This window comes from Ruditapes philippinarum, unplaced genomic scaffold (genome assembly GCF_026571515.1).
Source record: "Ruditapes philippinarum isolate M1 unplaced genomic scaffold, ASM2657151v2 ctg13_1_1_1_1, whole genome shotgun sequence".
Classification (NCBI taxonomy): domain Eukaryota; kingdom Metazoa; phylum Mollusca; class Bivalvia; order Venerida; family Veneridae; genus Ruditapes; species Ruditapes philippinarum.
Window position 1 is genome coordinate 252,336 of NW_026856696.1, and position 22,959 is coordinate 275,294.

Consider the following 22,959-nt stretch of genomic DNA (forward strand, 5'->3'; position numbering starts at 1 on the left):
TTTTTTAGTCTCACAAAGCTTAAAAAAGACACACAAGTAAAAACGGAATGAATAGGTAGAATCAAAGAAAGTTTACTGTTACCCATTGTTCACTAAGTCACACAAGAAATCTAGGTTCGTACAGACTGACTGACGGACGGAGAACTCAACGACTATATGCTTCCCCGAAATTTTTCGGGGAGCATAATAATAATTCAAATAGATTATAAAACAGTAAGCTTTACTCTGTTTTTATTAAATTGTGTTCTTAACTGAAACCCTTTCCCTGATAACAAACCATTCAAAGTAAATATGCGTAATAAATGGAACTCATGGATGATGAAAGGTGACAAGCAATTGACAAGAGCAGGAAATTTTAAAATACCGGACTTGTAATATTGCCAATAAATGATATTATTTAAGTCTCCAGTTTACTTTGTTCATTTGTACAATATTTGTAACGCCTGTGCATTTAAACTGATTTGTTTAGAAATATCATATTCATAAAGTAATTGTGACTAACTCTGGAGTTAAATATCATTGATTTCACTGTTTGTTTCACTTAATAAATGAAACTGAAGTGTTTATATTTATGTATTTTTGTTTGTGTTTATGTTTTTGAACCTGTCATATATGAGGGTCTTCATAAAAATCACCAAAGCAAAAGGTGCGTCTTATATGCCTGAGGTGACTGTAAGTATGTCATTGTCAGTGAAGGAACCTTTAAAGGGCTTTGAAAGATTAAAAAAAGATGGAATGAGCGCTACCATAAAAAAACCCAAATATATGGCTGAGAGATAATGTGGCGGAGAAAAATGTCTTGTCCGGTGTAAGGGAATTTATAAGAGAAATTTGTTTTATAGACATAAGAAAATATGCACACAGGACGATGTCATTGTTCAGCGAAGGTTAGGAATTAGTTCTACAGAAATAGTTGCTTAAAACAAAGACTTTAACATAGAAATTCAAAGAACGACATTGGCAATCTGTGCCGCATTATCAATGCCTTGTATGTTTTAGGAAGAAGACTTTTCAAGTTCAACAAATTTAAGAAAGTCGACACAGAATTGAGAAACCGAAGTCTTTTTTATGCCCGACACGCATTTTCTTTCAAGACTGTACATAGCATTTAATGGACATCAACCAGATTTCAGAACTATTGATAAAATGTTCAGACATGATAGATTTTCCTCTTTCGAAAGAGCTGTTGATTATTTAACTATGATACCAGACAGTTAACTCAGACATTGAGTAAAACACTCTGTATATTTTACTAAGAACATTGTTAAAGTATCTTGTTGGATATTTCACAACAAAAACGAACAAGGAAAAGGTCAGAGATTTGGAGGCATTCTTGAAGATCTTAGAATAACACAAAGAATCCGTTTTTGACAACGTTAAACACACTTTAGAACTAGGTCGACTTGAACGACCATGTGTGCCCGAAAATAGACTGCTTAAAGACGACGTAGAAATATTACGATCATACACTTTAAATACTTTTCAACCATTCAGAAGCTAACCTGTGCTGATACGTTTATTTGAGTAAATGAATATATGGTACTGTGGGATTCACTCTGTAGCCAGACTAAGAGGTTTTAAGACGACAAATTTCACAGATGCCAAAAACATCCAGATATTAAGAAAGGCCATTAAAACTAGAACTGTGTCCAAAGGCGTGTGCCCCCACTGACAACATATATATGGTATCTAGAGAAAAAATCAACAAAGGCCCATAATTCTATTAAAATTCCTTCCTTAAATTCCATCTCTACACATAAAGGTTGTTCATCCCTGGACAAGTGCAACGATATATGCTCCCCACTTTGTGGGGACATAAAAAGTCAATTTGAATGAACATTGAATAATTCAAACAATGATAGCCCAGAAAATTTATGCATGTATCTTTTTGTAGAAACAACAGAGTTGTCAGAGAATCATATCAGCAGTAAAAATTCTTTACCACCTACTACTAGAAGGATGAGAACTCCATCACCTTCATTAAGGCTATCATCAACCTCAACTCCTGTTAGAACCCTCACTCAATCACTATCACCCTCTCACAATGGAGCACCTGTCGGATCAGAGACTCCTGTATTAAACCGCACGAGGAAAAGACTAGTGAGCCTCAACGGACAGGCAAACAAGGATGGAAGCTCTAGAGGAAAGCAATAGGCAAATGGTTACAATTGCACAAGAGCGTAACAATATCTTAAAAACCCTTGCTGAGGCTTTAGCTAAACAGTAGACTTAAATTGTAGTGATCAGATGAAGAGTAATTGATGTACAAATTGAACTGTAAAGATAGTGCTTAGGTTCCAGATATGTTTTAATGACCTCAGACTTAAAGTAATTTTACTTTCTTGTTTGTTTAAGGTTGAAAAAGAGCAGCAATGGTAAATAGTAAACTCTGCCTTACTCCAGGAAAGGGACGTCGTATAGCCTCGACCCTTTGAAAGCAGGAGCATAATTCATCGAAATCTTTATGAACAAGATATGTTTGTAAAACATGTATGCCCCCTATCAGCAGCCAATTATTCATGTGATAAGGTAATTATGCATGACTTCTGACCCAGTGATCAAACAATTAATAAGGGTTATCAAGTATCTACTGGTCATGACCTTGACCTTTGACCCCTTGACCCAAAACTCAATAGGGGTCATCTGCTGGTCAAGACCAATCATCATACAAAGTTTGAAGTTCCTAGGCCTAAGCGTTTTTAGTTAATTGATCAGAAACCGTTTTTACTTACAAGGTCAATGTGACCTTGACCTTTGACCCCTTGACCCCAAAATCAATAGGGTTCATTTGCTGGTCATGACTAATCACCATGCCAGGTTTTAAGTTCCTAGGCCTAAGGGTTCTTTTATTATTGATCCGAAACCGTTTTAACATACAAGGTCAATGTGACCTTGACCTTTGACCCCAAAATCAATAGGGGTCATCTGCTGATCATGACCAATGACTATGCCAAGTTTAAAGTTCCTAGGCCGAAGCGTTCTTTAGTTATTGATCAGAAACCGTTTTTACTTACAAGGTCAATGTGACCTTGACCTTTGACCCCTTGATCCCAAAATCGAAACAGGTAATCTGCTGGTCATGAAAAATCACCATACCAAGTTTGAAGTTCCTAGGCCTAAGCGTTCTTAAGTTATTGATCAGAAACCGTTTTTACTTACAAGGTCGATGTGACCTTGACCTTTGACCCCTTGACCCAAAACTCAAAAGGGGTCATCTGCTGGTCAACATCAATCATCATACAAAGTTTGAAGTTCCTAAGCCTAAGCGTTTTTAGTTAATTGATCGGAAACCATTTTTACCTACAAGGTCAATGTTATATGACCTTTGACCCCTTGACCCTAAAAACAATAGGTCATCTGCTGGTCATGACCAATCACCATACCAAGTTTGAAGTTCCTAGGCCTAAAGGTTCGTAAGTTATTGATCGGAAAGCATTTTTACCTACAAGGTCAATGTGACCTTGCCCTTTGACCCCTTAACCCCAAAATCAGTAGGGGTCATCTGCTGGTCATGACCAATCACCATACCAAGTTTGAAGTTCCTAGGCCTAAGGGTTCTTTAGTTATTGATCGGAAACTGCTTTTACCTAAGAGGTCAATGTGACCTTGACCTTTGACCCCTTGACCCCAAAATCAATAGGGGTCATCTACTGATCATAACCAATCACCATACCAAGTTTGAAGTTCCTAGGCCTAAGGGTTCTTTTGTTATTGTTCGGAAACCGTTTTTACCCAAGAGGTCAATGTGACCTTGACCCCTTGACCCCAAAATCAATATGGGTCATATACTGATCATGACCAATCACCATACCAAGTTTGAAGTTCCTAGGCCTTAAGGTTCTTTACTTATTGATCGGAAACCGTTTTTGCTTACAAGGTCAATGTGACCTTGACCTTTGACCCCTTGACCCCAAAATCAATAGGGGTCATCTACTGATCATGACCAATCACCATACCAAGTTTGAAGTTCCTAGGCCTTAAGGTTCTTTAGTTATTGATCGGAAACCGTTTTTGCTTACAAGGTCAATGTGACCTTGACCTTTGACCCCTTGACCCCAAAATCAATAGGGGTCATCTACTTGTCATGACCAATCACCATACCAAGTTTTAAGTTCCTAGGCCTAAGGGTTCTTTAGTTATCACTCGGAAACCATTTGGTCTACGGACCGACGGACCGACAGACCGACGGACCGACAAGTGCAAAGCAATATACCCCCTTTTCTTCGAAATGGGGGCATAATAATGGACAAGAAGTAAACAACAGATTTTGTAAAATGTTTCCATAGAGATTATTTGTATCGACACTCCTGGAGTTTAGATATAAAATGTGAATAGAAAAATTTAAACTGAAGTTACAAGTTGAGTGTTGGCGCAACAAGCATTTTTTATGTCTTCACTGATTTTCAAACCAGGAAGTGTTCAGGAAAAAACTTTAACCAATGTCAATTTTCAATTAGAAAGAAAGATATATGAAACATTGCATTAAGAAACTGTATAAAGTGTTAGTTTATAACTTCTATAAGAATAAATGTACTAACTTTAAAATCAATTATGTAAACAGTACATAAAGTAAAAAGATCATAAAGGGCAGTGCCATTTTTATATGTTATTTGTGAATACACAAACTTCATAAAAAATCAAGTTGAAAAACTGTTTATAATATGGACCACTAGATACACTTGACCACGGGTACGATTTAAATACTGATAGCACATATAGATATAGCAGAAATGGACCAAACATCCAAAATTGAGCTCATCAAAAAGGGAGGAATTAAGGAGGTCAGTAGTACAAGTGAACTGAACTAATACTGCACCTAACAAGAAAAAGAAAAAAACATCAGGAGGGCCATGATGGCCCTGAAATCGCTCACCTGTATAAATGACCCCGGGGCGGGGCCTATTTTAACCCAGGGGCTTTAATTTGAACAAACTTGGTAGACACCCAATTGAAAATGTTTCATGATTAATATCTAAGCTCTAGCTGTAAGTTGTTACGACACACATATAGAGAAAGGGAAAAACAATGACACCCACTGGGCGGGGCCAATTTGACCCCAGGGCTTTTATTGGAACAAACTTGGTAGACACCCACTAGAAGATGTTTCATGCTTTATATCTAAGCTCTAGCTATTTGGGCTTTTAAAAGAAGATTTTAAAGTTTTTACTAGATACATATAAGGAAAATCAATGATCCCTGGGGTAGGGCCAATTTTATCCCCATGGCCCTTATTTGAACAAAAATGGTAGACACCGATTAGAAGATGTTTCATGCTAAACAAAAAGAAGATATTTTATAGTTTTTACGATATACATAAGGGGGAAAACAATGAACCCCTCGACCGGGGCCAATTTTAACCCCAGGGCTTTTATTTGAACAACCTTTGTAGACACCCACTAGAAGATGTTCATGCTTAATATCTTAGCTCTAGCTATTTGGGTTTTTTAAAAGAAGATTTTTGATCTGTTTTGACTGTATACAAACAAGGAAAATCAATGACCATCCGGGACGGGGACAATTTTGACCCCAGGACATTTATTTGTTCAAACCTGTCAGAAACTGACTAGATGATGATTTTAAATATATAAGCTCTAGCTCTTTCGTCTTTTTTAAAGAAGATTTTTAAGTTGTTTTCTTTCGGTTGCCATGGCAATTGAATTAAATTCTAAGAACAATTTTTTAAAGTTGACTACCAAAGGAACATTCCTGTGAAGTTTGGATGAAATTGGCTTAGCGGTTTATGAGGAGATGTCATTTAAAGTAAAAGTTTACGGACAGACGCCGGCGGACAAACGCCGGATGAAAAGCGATCACAAAAGCTCACCATGTCACTTTGTGACAGATAAGTTAATAAAATGGGCAGAATGTGCTCCATTGCTATGTATTCTGTAACAAAACAGTTGTGGCTTTGATGTATACAGAGGAATATTTTTGCCACAGCTTTTCATTTACCAGGTTCTCATAATGTGCAAGCTGACTTAGCATCACGACATTTTTCTGACACAACAGAATGGATACTGAAAAGAGATATATTTTATAGACTAGTTCATGCAACCAAAAATTCACAACATAGGACACGTGGATTACAACTATTTTAAGGTTTGTGGCCATCTATTTTGCTTACTATCCCAACGAAAACACCCCAACTGATGAAGAATTGGGAAATAGTTAGGGACCTTAATCGTTGTCAAGACATGGGCTGGCCATTCCATGACAGCCAATTGAGACTGTCCAGAAAGCATGCCATCACCCCCTGTGATAGGTTACACACTTAATTCTGAGTGATGGCAACAACTCAACCATCTGTATCAAGCAACTACCCTAATGGGCAAGCTCAATGTCCCTTTCGGTTTGGGTCAAGCAAATTTCCCCGCAAAACCCACTACAATTTAAGTCAAATACAGTTAAAGTTCCTGGACAATACCTGCTGGACATTCAATAAAAGAGGTCTGTGTCAGGAACCAAAATTTTCACATGCCTGCATATTCTGAAGGAGATGATGATCCAACCATTTCAGGCAATGCTTGTTCACTAGTTAAGAGCATGTCTCAATTTCATCATTATCATTATGTTTTCTATTTGTATAAATTGCATCAAATCCGAGAGGGGTCTTCTATCACAGACAATCGCTGAGAAATATCAGGGTCTCAACCACTAATGGACTAGAGAGACAGCATTATGAATTAAAACAAAATTATTTGAAGAAGTATACATGATCAAAACAATCACTAAGTTAACAATTTATTACCAGACAGCTACAAAAAGGTAATGTCAGGTTATATTACATTTTTTATGCCCCCTGGCATTTAGTAATTGAACCATTTGGAGTAACCAGTGTCAGTGAGTGTAAGAGACATCTAAAGCACCACATTAACAGTGTATGCTAGTGACATTCCAGATAAGACAAATTTTGGCCTCTGTTTTTAGAATTCTAAAAGAAGAATTCAAATAAGATTTTATAGTCTTGTCTACAGATATCATTTCTTGAGATATTGACTCTTAAACTTATATCAAAGAAAATTAAACTCATTCAAAAGTATATTACTGATTGATTCATTAATTTCATAGCTATTTACTTTCAGACCCCCCTTGTTTAATATGCTTGCTCAAAATATTCATTGAAGACTATCCATCATTATCATCAGAGTTTGCAAGATATATTTTAAGCTGAAATGCATATTTATCTTTAATGTTTATATGAAAACAAGTGTCTGAAGATTTTTATGAATACACAGATGAATAATATTGTATTGCAGCATCTTAGCATGACTAATTATTGTGAAAAAGGAAGGAAAGGACCTGGTAGGATAATGTTAGTACATCTAGAAAGTCCAATCTTTTTATTGATGGAGAGTTGATTTTTACCATTTTTGTTTGCTATTAGTAACTGTTGGTGTTTCTGTAAAATGTACTAATTTCATTTTATCATTTTATAAAAGTTAGAGGAGAGAAAAAAAGTGTACAAAAGTGTACAAAACTGAGAGGGTGTTATTGAATTTAAGTACTATCAAAACTGTTTAGCTAAATTTTAGTAGCTTGCTATTAATAACGTAAAACAATATGATCAGTAATATAAATGATTTGTTTTAATAGATTTGTTAACTTTCTTTCTTAAAGTCACATTCATAAATGCATATTAACTTTTATGACATTTGGTCAGAATATTTGTCTTCTCTGCGTGTGTTATAACTGTGGGGGGGGGGGGGGGGACACATTATATGTAACTTCTAAGTGATATGCAGAGTCAGTTTATTTTTACATTTCCTAGACAGGTGAATGCATTAATTTTATAAACTTAAGTTGCAAAATGCTGAGAATTGGATGGAAACGTGTATTATTATGATGTCCAGTATGTAACTTATACAAGTCTTAATACTTAAAATATATATTGTTCCATGGACTACTTGGACAGATAAATTGTATGTATCCCTACAAAAATGCATAAATCATTTGACCCAAAGACAACTACCTCAAGTGAAGCACTCAATGTCAGAAAACCCAAGAAAAATGAATATTGCCTTGCTAGATGTATAATTACAAGGAAACAGCTGGCACCATCTGGTGCAAAAGGCTCATACATCTCTACAGACATTCCAATTGCCTGATGTTACTGTTCTAGGTATCACGCAGTTTATTTTTGAATAGTTTTAAGAGACACTAGGGGAACCATGTCCGTCAGATCCAGCTTTTAATGACATAATTGAGACAGGACAGATCACATATCATGCAGGGATAAGTTTGGATGAAATAGCCATTCATGGGACGAAGGTAATTTCTGTATACATGTACATGCACTTTTCCTGCATGCTAAAAATATTTTTTTATTTATAAATTACATATTTAAGACTCTTTAAGTCATCAAATAAATAAAAAAAATCAAATTATTATGGATTTTCAACAAAAGTTTTTACATATATTAATATAAACCTTACATTTATCTTTTTTCTTGCAGAAATTGACGAAGACAATGTTTCTGACTGTGAGATTGACCAAGAGGATGGTCAAGGTAATTAAAATGTTTGTTTTTATTTTGTCAAATAATTTAAAGATCGACTTTATAAACAGTTTAGTTATTGCATTTAACTGAATTTATATTCCCCCGCCGAGTACTGGTTATTACTAACACAACAACTGAAGACATAAGGCTTTATTTATATATTTATCATGGCATAAACAGTAATATTCTTTGAACTTGAAAATAATCAGGGCAATAACAGAGCCATAACTCTGTGTTAAATAGTAATATCTGTAAATTCCAATGAGATGTATGCAAACTGCATAACTAATCAAGGGCCATAACTCTGAGTTAAAGTGTCTGACCGAAACAAGGCGGCGATATGCGCATCTCCTCTTAGTATTGAAAGTTCCCATAAAGTTTCGTTAAATTCCAGCAAGTAGTTGCAGAGGAGTAGCGCGGAAACGATTCTTACTCTATATGCATACTGCATAACTAATCAAGGGCCATAACTCTTAGTTAAAGTGTAGGACCAGAACAAACCGACGATATGCGCACCCCCTCTTGATATTGAAGGTTCCCATAAAGTTTCGTTGAATTCCAGCCAGTAGTTGCAGAGACGTAACGCGGAAACGATTTATACTCTATACGCATACTGCATAACTTATCAAAGGCCATAACTATTAGTTAAAGTGTCGGACCGGAACAAGCCGATGATATGCGCATTTCCTATTGATATTGATGATTCCCACGAATTTTCGTTGAATTCCAGCCAGTAGTTGCTGAGAACTAGTCCGGAAACAAAATTCGGAACGACGGGTGGACGGACGGACCGAAGGACAACGCGAAAACTATATCCCCCTCCCGGTTCCATTGGCGGAGGATAACAATGCCGTATGGCTAACCAATACAGTGTAAATAGGCTAGCCTGCACCTACCAGTATCATCCATGGGCAGACTCAAAAACTCTGTCAAAAATGCCACTGGGTAGCCTACATTGTGTGACTCTTATATGGTTATAACTATTGACTAGCAGTACAGGCCCATATAGCTAGCCACCTTCTAAAGAAAAACAGAATCCCTAAAAATTGCAAAATTGTAAATGTTGCAGGCAAATGTAGTCACTATATCCAGTAATCTTTCGAAAAGGGACTAACAAGTTTCTCATTCATCACATGGCATTGTAGCGTAGGCACTGCGGATTTACGCAAGTTAATTGGACCAACAAGCAGAACATGCATGGTTGTTAATCGTTCGGTTCATAATCAACTATTAATGACACAGAAATCATTCTCTGATGACCAGCTTTAAATATTCTCAAAATTATTGTTAAAAAAAGTATATCTATATACTATTACAACCCTCTATATACGGAGCATCAGTATTTGTAAAAAGTATAGTTGTATATTGAATTAGACAATTATGCAATTCTTACATAATCCTACCTTAAAAATATTTTCCATAGAAAAGAGAATGCTTGATTTAGTTTCATTGCCTAGTAGACATGATGAAGATATATGCAATGAAGAACAGAAATCGCTGTCCATCATTACCCTATAGTTATGTTAAATAGTACAATATGAACGAATGTGTGTTCTTTTTATTTACAGCATCCCTTCTGAGTGAAAATGTCTTAAGTTAAGACAATGTCTTAAGTTAAGTAAAGACCTAAATGGAAAAGGGAAAAGTGGACGCAAAAATGGTAACAAAACGCTCATCGACCGTTAAAGACGCATTGATAGGGGATGGATGCACTTTAATAGTTTGCAGAACTGTTTCAGCCAAAATAGGTTCAAAAATGGTGGAGGGACAAGGGGCCTTAGTTTGGACAGGCATATGACAGTCAATGATTTAAAAGTTTTTCCCAAATTCTGTTTTCCAAATTTGGTGCCTTACAAGATCTAATGCAGAAATCCGTGACTTTTAAGGTGAAAAACGTATCTTCAGACACCACAACTGAAGATTTGTATCAAACGAGTAAGTAAAAACATTGAAAGCCTACTTGTACTCGTATAAAAAAAGAAGGCACTCCCAAAACTACATCCATTCAAAACTAAGAAACTTCACAAACAGACAGAGAAAGTGATGCCGATAAAACTACTGTACCAATAGAAGATGCAGATGACTGGTCCAGTTCTGGTACTCCAGAGGTTATTATTTCGGTTGCATTTTAGCTTAAAAGTTATGAACTAGCGCCTAAATAAAAAGTCATTTTCAATAGACAGATAGATGCATTTAAACACAGACTATTTTCAGTAATATTACTCATGTACTCATTTGCTTTAGTAAATACATGTATCAAGTGTCAGTGAGTTGACCAAAAGGTATAAATATTTGCTAAAATTTGACTCAATGCAACTTTATTGTTTGTAAAATTACAATAGACATTGTGATAATGTGAATAACATTTACCCACAAAATTTTTCCTCTGAAGCCTATTTTGTTTAAAGTATGTGTGTTACATTTAAGATCACACTTTGTGACAATCTAGCGGGTGGACATTAACAATTTCTTTTATGCGCAAGTCATACAATTCTGAACAGTTTTCACCCAAACTGTTGCACTGTTATATTTCACCCATACATTTTATGATCATTATGTATACATTACTTATATCAGAGACATAGAAAAATATTTACAGTCCAATTTATAATAAATGATACACCAATAATTTTTTGAAGAGAGATACTTAAACTTTTTTTATTAACTGGCTCAGTGGGTATGATCTGCTATGTTTATTTAAGTGAACGTCATAGAAAGTTACCAATATTTTAATTGCAGCAATATATTAGATTTTACTTCTCTTTTCTGCATTTTCTTTTTAACGATTTGTTTAAACTGTTTACTTGTTTGCTTTTAAATAAGTAACTAGAAATGTGTCCATAGGACACGGGTGCCCCCACCGCGCCACTGTTCTGTCAATCTTTTTACTAACTCAAGGGAAATAACTCTACAAATACTGGATAAATCCACAAGCGAAACCCCAGGTGAAAATCTAAATATGCTGAGCAACCTGCCCATAAGGTTTAATGACTATGTCAAATCCTTTTTCAGTAACTTGAGACACAAGTTGAAAATTGCAAAAATTTTCTAAGTGAAGGGCAATAACTCTAAAAATACTAAATAAATCCAGACGAAAATACCTGGTGCACAACTGCACATGCTGATCAAGATTCCTGTAAAGTTACATGACTCTAGTCAAATACTTTTTGAGTTACGTGCGACACATGTTGAAAATTGCAAAATTTTACTAAGTCAAGGGAAATAACTCTGAAAATACTAAAAATATCCAGACTAAAATACCCAGCTGCACAACTACACATGCTGATCAACATTCCTGTAAAGTTTCATGACTCTAGGTCAAATACTTTTTGAGTTACGTGCGACACAAGTTGAAAATTGCAAAATTTTACTAAGTCAAGGGCAATAACTCTGAAAATACTATAAATATCCAGACGAAAATACCCAGGTGCACAACAACACATGCTGATCAACATTCCTGTAAAGTTTCATGACTCTAGGTCAAATACTTTTTGAGTTACATGCGACACAAGTTGAAAATTGCAAAATTTTACTAAGTCAAGGGCAATAACTCTGAAAATACTAAAAATATCCAGACGAAAATACCCAGGTGCACAACTACACATGCTGATCAACATTCCTGTAAAGTTTCATGACTCTAGGTCAAATACTTTTTGAGTTACGTGCGACACAAGTTGAAAATTGCAAAATTTTACTAAGTCAAGGGCAATTACTCTGAAAATACTAAAAATATCCAGACGAAAATACCAAGGTGCACAACTACACATGCTGATCAACATTCCTGTAAATTTTCATGACTTTAGGTCAAATACTTTTTGAGTTACATGCGACACAAGATGAAAATTGCAAAATTTTACTAAGTCAAGGGCAATAACTCTGAAAATACTAAAAATATCTCCAGACGAAAATACCCAGGTGCACAACTGCACATGCTGATCAACATTCCTGTAAAGTTTCATGACTCTAGGTCAAATACTTTTTGAGTTACATGCGACACAAGATGATAATTGCAAAATTTTACTAAGTCAAGGGCAATAACTCTGAAAATACTAAAAATATCCAGACGAAAATACCCAGGTGCACAACTACACATGCTGATAAACATTCCTGTAAAGTTTCATGACTCTAGGTCAAATACTTTTTGAGTTACATGCGACACAAGTTGAAAATTGCAAAATTTTACTAAGTCAAGGGCAATAACTCTGAAAATACTATAAATATCCATACGAAAATACCCAGGTGCACAACTACACATGCTGATCAACATTCCTGTAAAGTTTCATGACTCTAGGTCAAATACTTTTTGAGTTGCATGCGACACAAGATGAAAATTGCAAAATTTTACTAAGTCAAGGGCAATAACTCTGAAAATACTAAAATTATCCAGACGAGAATACCCAGGTGCACAACTACACATGCTGATCAACATTCCTGTAAAGTTTCATGACTCTAGGTCAAATACTTTTTGAGTTACATGCGACACAAGATGATAATTGCAAAATTTTACTAAGTCAAGGGCAATAACTCTGAAAATACTAAAAATATCCAGACGAAAATACCCAGGTGCACAACTACACATGCTGATAAACATTCCTGTAAAGTTTCATGACTCTAGGTCAAATACTTTTTGAGTTACGTGCGACACAAAAGTGAACGGACGGACGGAAGGACGGACGGACAGACGGACGGACGGACAAGGGTAAATCTAAATGCCCGCCACTAATGTGGGGGCACAAAAAGGTTCATCATTGCCCCACATTTAGGAATGTGGCGCACAACATCCGGAATTATTGTATTCTACAAAGCTTAGGTTTCAGAAAGCAACACTTTCTCAAACCCTTAACCTAAATGATCATGAACTGGCACTCCTTGCAGAGTTTCGTGGACATGAAATAAGTGTACATCGTCATGATTTTTATCATCTCCCTAAGCACATGACATAAGTGTACATCGTGATTTTTATCATCTCCCTAAGCACATGACTTTAGTGTACATCGTGATAAATATCATCTCCCTAAGCATACACTAAAAGTGGCCAAGGTATCAAAGATTTTAATGGCACTTGAGACAGGACAGATCACAAATTATGCTGGGAAAAGTTTGGATGAAATAGCCATTCATGGTGACGAAGGCAATATCAGTGTACATGCACTTTTTCTGCATGCTAAAAAGTTAATTAATTTCATTCTTATTGAATCATTCCGCATTAAATGCATATTATATTAAACCCTTTTGAAGCTAAGATATTGTTTACAATTCTATATAAATTGTGCATTGATTTTTTTTTCATATCAAATGATATATTTAAGACTTTTGAAGTCATCAAATAAATAAACAAGAACGTGTTTGTTAAACACAAATACCCCCGGCTCAGATTCTTGTCAGTAATAATATCCAAAATAAAGACTGTATGGGCAAAAGTGTAAACAATTTATTTTTAGCACTGGTGACATTGACCCAACTGATCCCTAACTCCATCCAAAGGAGGATTACCATGTAAGTTATCTTCCTACCAATTATAATACAAATCTGTCAATAAATAAAGGCTGTATAAGCAAGTGTAAAAATCTATTTTTAGCACTGGTGACCTTGACCAAACAGACCCCTACCTCCATCCAAATGAGAATACCTCACAAAATATACAAGACATCTGTTGATAGAATAAGGTTAATACACCTGTAAAAATGTAAAAAATCTATTTTTGACATTGGTGACCTTGACCCAAATGACCCCTTACTAAAGGAAAAGGAAGTGGACCTCCCTTTGTATGACTATTATATACATGAAAGACATTAACTTAAAAATAAGGACTGTATGAGCAAAAATGTTTAGATTTATTTTTTTACACAAGTGACCTTCACCTAGAGACGCCTAACGCCACAAAAAATTAGAGGACCGTTAAAGGTATCCACCTACCAAATATAAGATATCATTAAATAAATTAAGTAATTAGGTGAAGTTTTTTATAAATCCAACTTGGCGGAATAGGTTTACAAGGCCCTATTTTCAAAGAGATAAAAAGGGAAGTAACTGAGAAAATGGATGGCACATTTATATAACTTGGCAATATCATGTACATTGTATTGGTTAGTAAGTGTGAAAATTATTAAGCCATTAGTTCAGATAGAACATAAGATATTTCCAACTTGCCGGTTAAGGTTAACCATTATTCATTTTCCAAGTGCTGAAAAGGGCCACAGCTTTATGCAAATGGAAGCCATAGATATGTAACTTGCCCAGATCATATACTTTGTATGGATTAGTAAGTATGTAAATTATGAAGCCATTGGTACAGGTAGAACTTAAGAAAAATCCAACTAGCCGTTCTAGGTTAACCTCGTAGGGACAGACGGACGGATCAATTACTATATGCCCGGGGGCATAAAAAATTCAAATTATTATGAATATGCAACATTTGATCAACGTCGTCAAAGGACGACAGCCACAGCTTTTCCCCCTTTTTCTGGGCCTTACAGGCAGTCCACTGTTCCTGCTCCACAATTTACAACATCTGACCCTGCTCCTTGCCATTTGTATGTACCTAGTACAATTTCACAGGATTGCACATTAGCAAGTAGTGGAAATAAGAATTTCCTTCAGTATTTGAATCAGTTCAATGCACATCCTCCTCCGTGATTGACATCACAAGGCTGTATAGCACCAAATTTTCTTGTTTTTTTCGTCTGCTCATGACGTACCTATTACAATTTCACAGGACTGCATATTAGCAAATAGTGGAAATCAGAATTTCTCTGGTACTTTGGACAAGTTCATAAGTTTTTACACATATTAATATTTACCTCAGATTTATCTTTTTCTTGCAGAAATTGACGTACACAATGCTGACCCTGAAAGGTGTTTCCCTATGGTAAGAAAAATCCAAACGGATCACAGAGACAATCTCTCCGATAAAACATTAAACTCGCAGTTGTGTATGAAATTAAATTGTGATTCGGAGTGCTACAACACGGAGACATCAGCAAAGAAATGACAAGTGCAGTGAAAAAAGCATGTTTGTCATATAAAGAAAGTTCTAATGGTGGAAAGTGTGTTGAGTAAATAACATTGACATCAAAGGACAAGTGCAGTGGGAAAAAACATGTATGTTTTATAAAGAAAGTTTTAATGATAAAAAGTGGGTTGTAAATAAAAAACAATGCAAAATAAAATGTTTTTAACGAACTTGTAGTTAATGCTTTTAAATATTGTGTGTTAAGACCTTCCCTGTTTCTGAAAATCCCCCCCCCCCAAACAGACTCAATGTACCTACTTTTAGGGTCAAATCTCCCTACTTGTCACCTGAGAAAGTTCACATGTATGTCACAAGGTATCTGACTGTCAGATGAACGAAGGTAATTAAAATGTTTGTTTCATCAAATAGTTTAAAGATGAACTATTATAAAGAGTACAATAGGGCATGGAAAAAGTGGTGTCATCTAAGAGGTTCTTATTCACTTTGTGCCTCTGAAGTGGTAGTACTATTTTTTATATTACCTTTACAGATCTGGTAAGTTGTATTCTACTATAAACATTTATAAGACCATGTTACTTCAAATTTTAATGCTTTTTGGAAACAAATGGTGTAAGAAGTTTTCTGTGATTCAAAGATTTATGAAAAGTATGTTTATTTAAAAGCCAGCTAAACCTGTATATTTCTAACACAGGATGTCTCTGTAGTTCTGAGATACTTATCGAATTGATATATTTATTCTGTTGTATTCATTTTGTCTATTAGCTACTACCGGTATTTATATTATTTTTATGTCTAAAAAAGGAATTGGCGCAGAATGTTGATGAAGACAATGCTGCAGCCATATTAGAGAATTTGTTTGTTTGGGTTTTACGTCACATCGACACAGTATATGTCATATCATGACGTTCCAGGGTCGGACTTGAATTACTACTCCGTATCTTCGGAAGATCTCATTTTCCAATCAAGCGGACAGAACAGTATCCGGAAGACTCTCCAAATTGTGCCTATCAAACAGGTGGTGCGATTGGAGTAAACCACGTGACATATGCAATCCAAAATGGCCGAACGTCCTACATTGTTCCAATGCGAAGTGCTTTAAATGTTTTTTTTTCTATGAACGTGTTCGGCAAGCACCCTTGTTGCCAACCAAATGCAAGTAAGTAGAATAATAACGGTATACGAAACATACAAACCCCTTTAACATATCTTATGTTGTGTAACTGTATCTGGACGGTTCACTTCGCCTCCTGGACGTTTCGACCCAGGTCGTTTCACTTCCTACACGTTTCGGCCCAGTCCTTTTCGGCTACTATTTACCATCAACAATAATTATTCTTAGTTTCTATTTATCAATATCAGAATATTTCAGGTTGAATTTATCATATTAATTATTGTTGTAATATAATTTATATCATTCAAGTGTAAGGTGTTACATTCATTTACTGCACAAATACGTTTGCATTCCTATGTGCACCAAGGCTATATATGTAACAATTCTAAGACATACATCGGCAATTTATTGGCAAAATATTTATCCGATACACGAAGTTGTACATGTACAGTATTATATTCTTTGAAACACTGATAAATTATCAAATATAGGTCTTTGAACTTTTAAAGTTTATTTTTAAAACAGGAGTCTGGCAAATGGTGTGGATTATTTTAATATTATCCTTAAGCACAGTCAGATGGGTATTGGCTGTACAGTTGAACAAATGAACGACTGTATTATTGAAACAGCTGAGTCTGCCCGATGTTATTTATTCATGTTTAAATAAGATCCATCACATTACAGATTAACACAGTGATATGCCTAAAGGACTAGTGAACATGCCTACAGAACCAGTGAACACGCCTACAGAACCAGTGAATACGCCTACAGGACAAGTGAACATGCCTACAGGACCAATGCTAAGGGCGCGTTTGTTGACAACAAACTGAGTTCGGTTTTGAAACCGGGTTTTCAAACCTTCCATTTGTTTCGTAAAACTGGTTTTGAACTAGAAAAGGTTTGAACCATTTGTTTTCCAAAATCGCTAACTGGTTTGCAAAACCGACCAAACTGCCCCCTAAGGCGGTTTGTACGGTTTGATGTATCCGATATTACGTGCACTTGTGGAAAAAAATGGCGGACCTCGTAGATGAAAATGGAAACAGGTAAAGAAACATAAGAATTTGCCAATTATGGCGAAAGGCCAATGTTATTTAAATGGTATGTTTGTGTATGTGGGCTCAGTTGTACAAAATAACATTTTGTAAAGGCACTCTGCGATCGGCAAAGAACATTTGTACCTATTCTATGTTGAAATTCGTTCAAGATAATTCGTACCCGGTTGCAAGTCAAAATGTCAAAATGTCCCATTTTGGCACCCACAAAAAGTGAGAATGTCCAAATTTGCGACCCAAATCGCTCCCATTCCAATCAAAACAATAACTTCCATCCGTTTTAAATCATTAATTTTAAAAATTTGACTATAAAGAGGTATTTAAACATGATTTCATTTTCCAAAATGGGGGCGTTTTGACTGTAAACCTTCGTACCCCAGACAGTCGTGTACTCATCAGCGCTCATGTAGGCTACAAATGTATGTAATACAGGGCAGATCCTTTTTTAAATGTTTCAGGGTTATGGCTATTGGGCCTCTACACAGTGTCATCCCGGAACGTTTCCATCAACACCTCTCAAGAAAAACTCTGAAGAGTTATTTGGCATGTGATGAAAAGTATAGAGAACAGCTGGAAAGCAGCATGTACCCAGCAGACATTCCAGTCATTGTCCGGCAATATACAAACGCAGTGTTCCAGAGAGTGCTGAACAACCTTAATGGTCTTGGTAAGGATGCAGTCGAGGAGATACATCCTTGGGTGCTGTGCACCTTGATTGATTGGGACGAGTTTGACAAAGTCATATGCACTACAACAAATCATACTACAACAAATCATACAGGTATCTAACTTCTTGGAGTTTAACATTGACCTTCCAAACATTGATCGAATGACCATTAAAGTTTGTATTGAACATTGAAACGATCTAGCAGTACAGAAGTGTCTTAATAAGTTGATATTTTCAATAAATAAATTTTGGCATGAAAGACATGGAAATGGGTGTCATATTTAAGAAAAGGTTGTAGCTAACAGCGGTACTGTTTTTTCTATGTAGAATGTATGACATACCCTGCAATCTTGTATAATTAAGTTTCATAAATTTACGTGGAAATCTTCCATGTGTTGAGTATTTTCATTTCTTAACGGTCCTTACAGAAATGTGTCCCACTACCAGCTCTATATGCATGTATATTACATTTTGTACCATGTAATACAATGACTGAAAGTGACATAAACAAATCTTTCCATAATCCATTACAGATGACAGAGATACAGAGTCGGGAACAGGCACACCATGCGAAATGCCAGAGATTAGATCAACTGGGTTAACATCTTCCTCTTCAGATGGTGTAGGTAAGTAACATCTCCAGCCATATTTTTTATTAGCACTGCTGGTCACATACTAGTAAAGCTTAGGAGAGCTTATGTCATGGTCTGATATACATCATCGGTTTAATTGTCGTCATCATAAACATTTGCTACAAACGACATCTCTTCAGACAGTTAATGGAGAAGTGGCCATTCGTCTAAGCACATTAGCTTTTTTGCATTATTACTGTCTTGATATATCTGTGTAGATTATCGGAGCTTTTTTGCATCATACTATCAACTATCAAATTCAACTATCAGCTTCAGCTTGTCTGTATTTGTGTCTGCAGCTGTATTGCCAGCAAACAGCATAATCATTCTCAGTCAAAAATGACTTGCTAACCAATAGCAAGGAGTTTCTTCAAGGAGTTATATAGTTTATTTAAAAAAGTAGATGGATATAATATCCAGTATACCACGTTGCATTCTGGATTTAATTGACTATTTTCAGTAACCAAAACACAACCATACCATCAAGATCAGATGGTAAAAGCTGTACTACTGTGCGGCATAAGCATCCATTCCTTCATTTGACTGCTTTGAAGTTATTGTGGTTGTCATAGTGACAAAATATTGCAAGTGTTAATCGCATATTATTGTGGTCTGACCGAAAATGTTAAACAACTTGACTTCAAATGTATTCAGTCACACATAAATGCTCACATTATTATTTCATGGTGAAGGACTGATTTTATTTATAGCACCAACAAGCCAGAATGGCCATGATGGGACTACAGTTTTTTGTTCTTGATACAGGACTCTTTCAACAATCAATTTCTTTCTTTTAATTCCATCTTCTGTCATCTTTTTTTTCCCCATGGTGGCCAGTATTGTGATAATTCTTTTTCTAGCATTCTCACTGACATTTCTTCTCTTAAAGATTTCTTCTATAACAGGTTTATATTCTTCATTGTCTTTCACAAAGGCATAATAAAACATAACATAAGCATCCCACATCTGAAGAGTTGAAAGTGATAAATCATAACATGACAGCCATCTCATGGCTTATGAACTTCTCAGGCACAGAGAAACGCATTCCCAGCAACTGACATATCTCTTCAAGGTATTGACGTAAGTCAACCGACCATTTGTGGTCTGTATGTATTTGTCCAAATAAACCTTCAACCCAGTACATGAAAGGTGAACAAAATTTTTTTGTTGCATTGTGTAGATGGTGACAGACATCACCGTCGATGTCCAACATGTGAGGAGCCTTTTCTTCTCGTATCCTTTTTTCCAGACCATTTTTGGAACCTTTCATGACTGCACAAGAATCCATCAATATGGAAACAAGATTTTTCCAGGGTATATCATTTTCTTCAAAAATATGTTCTAATGCTAGATAAATTGAGTTTGTGTCAACTTTTACAACCTCAACTGCTGCTAAATGTTCACAAACAACTTTCTGCTTAGACGGGGAGAAATAATTGACCAACACTGCCAAAATATGTTTGTTGTTGTTGCTGGTTGATTCATCTATATTGAGAGAGAATGGTGAATGTCTTATTTCATTTATCGTTGTCTCATGAATTGTTTTCTTTAAGCCATATGTTAACTTGTAAGAGGCAGAAGTACGATCCATAGACAATCCATCTACAGCTTTTTTGTCTTTAGAAAGTTCCTTGGTGAGTTTAATTATCTCTGGAACCATTGTCAATGATAATGAATGCTCTGCAACAAATCCCAATACCATGGCCTGAAAAAAACATTTTTTCAGCTAGAAATTCATTACATATATGTCTTGACCTTTTCGAATACCTAGCTAAACACCGTTTTTCCAGTACATTACAGATTTAGCTCTGGGGAATCATTTTAACATTTCAGGTGAAAATAATTAATGTGTTTGAAAATCATCAAAATTCCTTTAATATCTATTGACAATATGGGCCAGCCAAATACACAAACATCCTTACACAGTGGCCATGAATCTAGAAATCAAATATCGTTCCAGACAATGGTACAGCAAGAAATGCCTTATAGGTTAACTCAAAGTGGCCAGGAGTCCTCAGAGAATGAAATGCTGGTCTCATTCCATACAATTGTACAGCAAGACTTGTTTCACAATGCCCATGAATCATCTAACATAAATCAAGTAGGCAATAACATTTCTGAACAGGTTCAACCAGGCCAGAACTTGAGAGATATTGTAGAAAATTGCATAAAGTATTGCAAAACAAATGATATCAGCAATCCCGTTGAAATACTTAGAAAAATTCAAGAACAGATAGTAACTGGGAGGCCTTTAGAACTAGAAGATGCCAACTCATCAATTGAAGGGGAAACTAATTCCATTTACATAGACAGGGATAGAGTTATGGAAACAGGTATGGAGGAAATCAGTAGCATTCCACATTCAATGTGTTAAATTGTTAAAAAAATCTAAATCAATCTTACTTAAACTGTTCAGCTTTTTCTGTCATATCAAAAATACAAGGGCAGGCTAAAATGTGTACGAATGTACAACTGATATCAATTTAAAATCCTGTTTTCATTCACAAAACATGAATATATTCCATAAGGCTATTTCGCGAAACCAAAATTGAAAATGCGGTACTTTTTCTTTCTCATTGCCAACTTCTAGATTGTGAATATTTTTGGGGGACAAAAACCATAGTTTGGTTGGGGAATGGGGCCAATATTTCGACCCGTGGGATTGGGGAAAAAAGGCCTGAATTTGGTCATATTCAACTCAAATTTGACATATGGATATGTCAAAGGAATGTGCAAGTCGAGCTAGAATTTGGTCATGGTTCGATTATTTTTGGCAGAGTAACGTCCCTTTCACTTTGAAAATAATATGAAATTATCAGTTTCCGCTCATTCCTGTTGCTGTTTGCCAAAAACACTTTACATTTGACACTAACCTTTAAATGACACTAAAGAATTTTATAAACCTGTTGCTTTTTTTTAAAAGAAAAATACTTTTAAGACCTATTCCTTAAGGTGAGCGATTTTGGGCCATCATGGCCCTTTTGTTTTACATGATTTTGACAAAACTTTGTTACTATGTTGTCTTGATTAAATCTTTTAGGATTTATACCAGGGGTCAAAAACTATGTCATGAGGTCAATAAGATAGCACGCAGGTCTCATAATGAGCGATATAGTGGCCGTGGCCTCTTGTTCTTCATTCAGAAACATGTTTCTTTGATTTGAGATGCACATGTATTGGGTAGTTCTTATTTATTAATTTATAACAGTTTCAAGTGGGGTAAATTGACATGATCATACTTATCATGTTTTACAAGTACTTTGCATGGTTGCAATTAGATCTTTGTATTGTTTCAGTCGAGGAAAGGGAAGGACCCGAGTCGTGATATGAATATCCAAGTGGGATGGCAGAATTTTTCGTACCGAGAAAAGCGCTACAAACTGGTTAAAGGAACAAGAGAATGGCCAGATTCTGGCCCAACACAACTGAAACTTAAAATCAATGCCACATTCGAGCAGATCGAAAGCACCCTCAAGAACCATTTCTTCCATGGCCAAAGAAGCCCGATTGGGCATGAAAAAAAGTTTTATTTCTCTGTTGGCACATTTAAAGGAGAAGAAATAAATAAATCGCTAACTCTGGGAGAGTTTATTAATTCAAAAGAAACAAAGACAAGGATATACCTTCTGTCAAAACCGGTACGCTTTACTTTTCTTTTCTTGTTATTAGCTCACTTGTTCTTAAAATGGGTCATGTCCACAAAGGTCAAGGTCACAGTGACTTGAAATGAGCCCTAGTTTTCGTCGCATTGCGGTGCATCTTGTTTGTTAAGTTGAAACAATAATTTTCACAAATGCATCAGTATGTTAAATCCAAACTATATTATCTTTACAGGTTTTGTCCAATACACAAACAGTTGCATATTCAGGTGTACACACTATGGTAATTACAATGCTTTGTCAAACTTTAATTGTTGAACAGACTAAAGGTGAACAGTATACATGTAGTTGATTGTTAAGGAAGGATTTTTGACTGTGACTAAATTCAACAGAATTATGACCATTTGTTAATTTTTTTCCCTATA

General features: G+C 35.7%; 1 protein-coding gene and 1 pseudogene across 1 annotated transcript; one reads left to right on the forward strand and one right to left on the reverse strand.

The window, feature by feature from the left end:
- The first annotated feature begins 18,053 nt into the window (after window positions 1-18,053).
- On the forward strand, window positions 18,054-18,965 carry LOC132747413 (uncharacterized). Its single transcript, XM_060736786.1, has 2 exons — window positions 18,054-18,417; window positions 18,837-18,965. Exons 1-2 carry the CDS (start codon window positions 18,054-18,056, stop codon window positions 18,935-18,937), a joined length of 465 nt encoding a protein of 154 aa, XP_060592769.1. The 3' UTR covers window positions 18,938-18,965.
- On the reverse strand, window positions 18,411-20,637 carry LOC132747412 (uncharacterized; annotated as a pseudogene).
- Between the last annotated feature and the right edge of the window lie 2,322 nt (window positions 20,638-22,959).

Excerpts from the sequence above, each read along its gene's own strand:
- LOC132747413 (XM_060736786.1), top strand. The coding sequence starts at position 18,054 with ATGTATGTAATACAGGGCAGATCCTTTTTTAAATGTTTCAGGGTTATG. Across the intron at positions 18,418-18,836 it reads TACTACAACAAATCATACAG|ATGACAGAGATACAGAGTCG; the intron begins GTATCTAACTTC and ends AATCCATTACAG.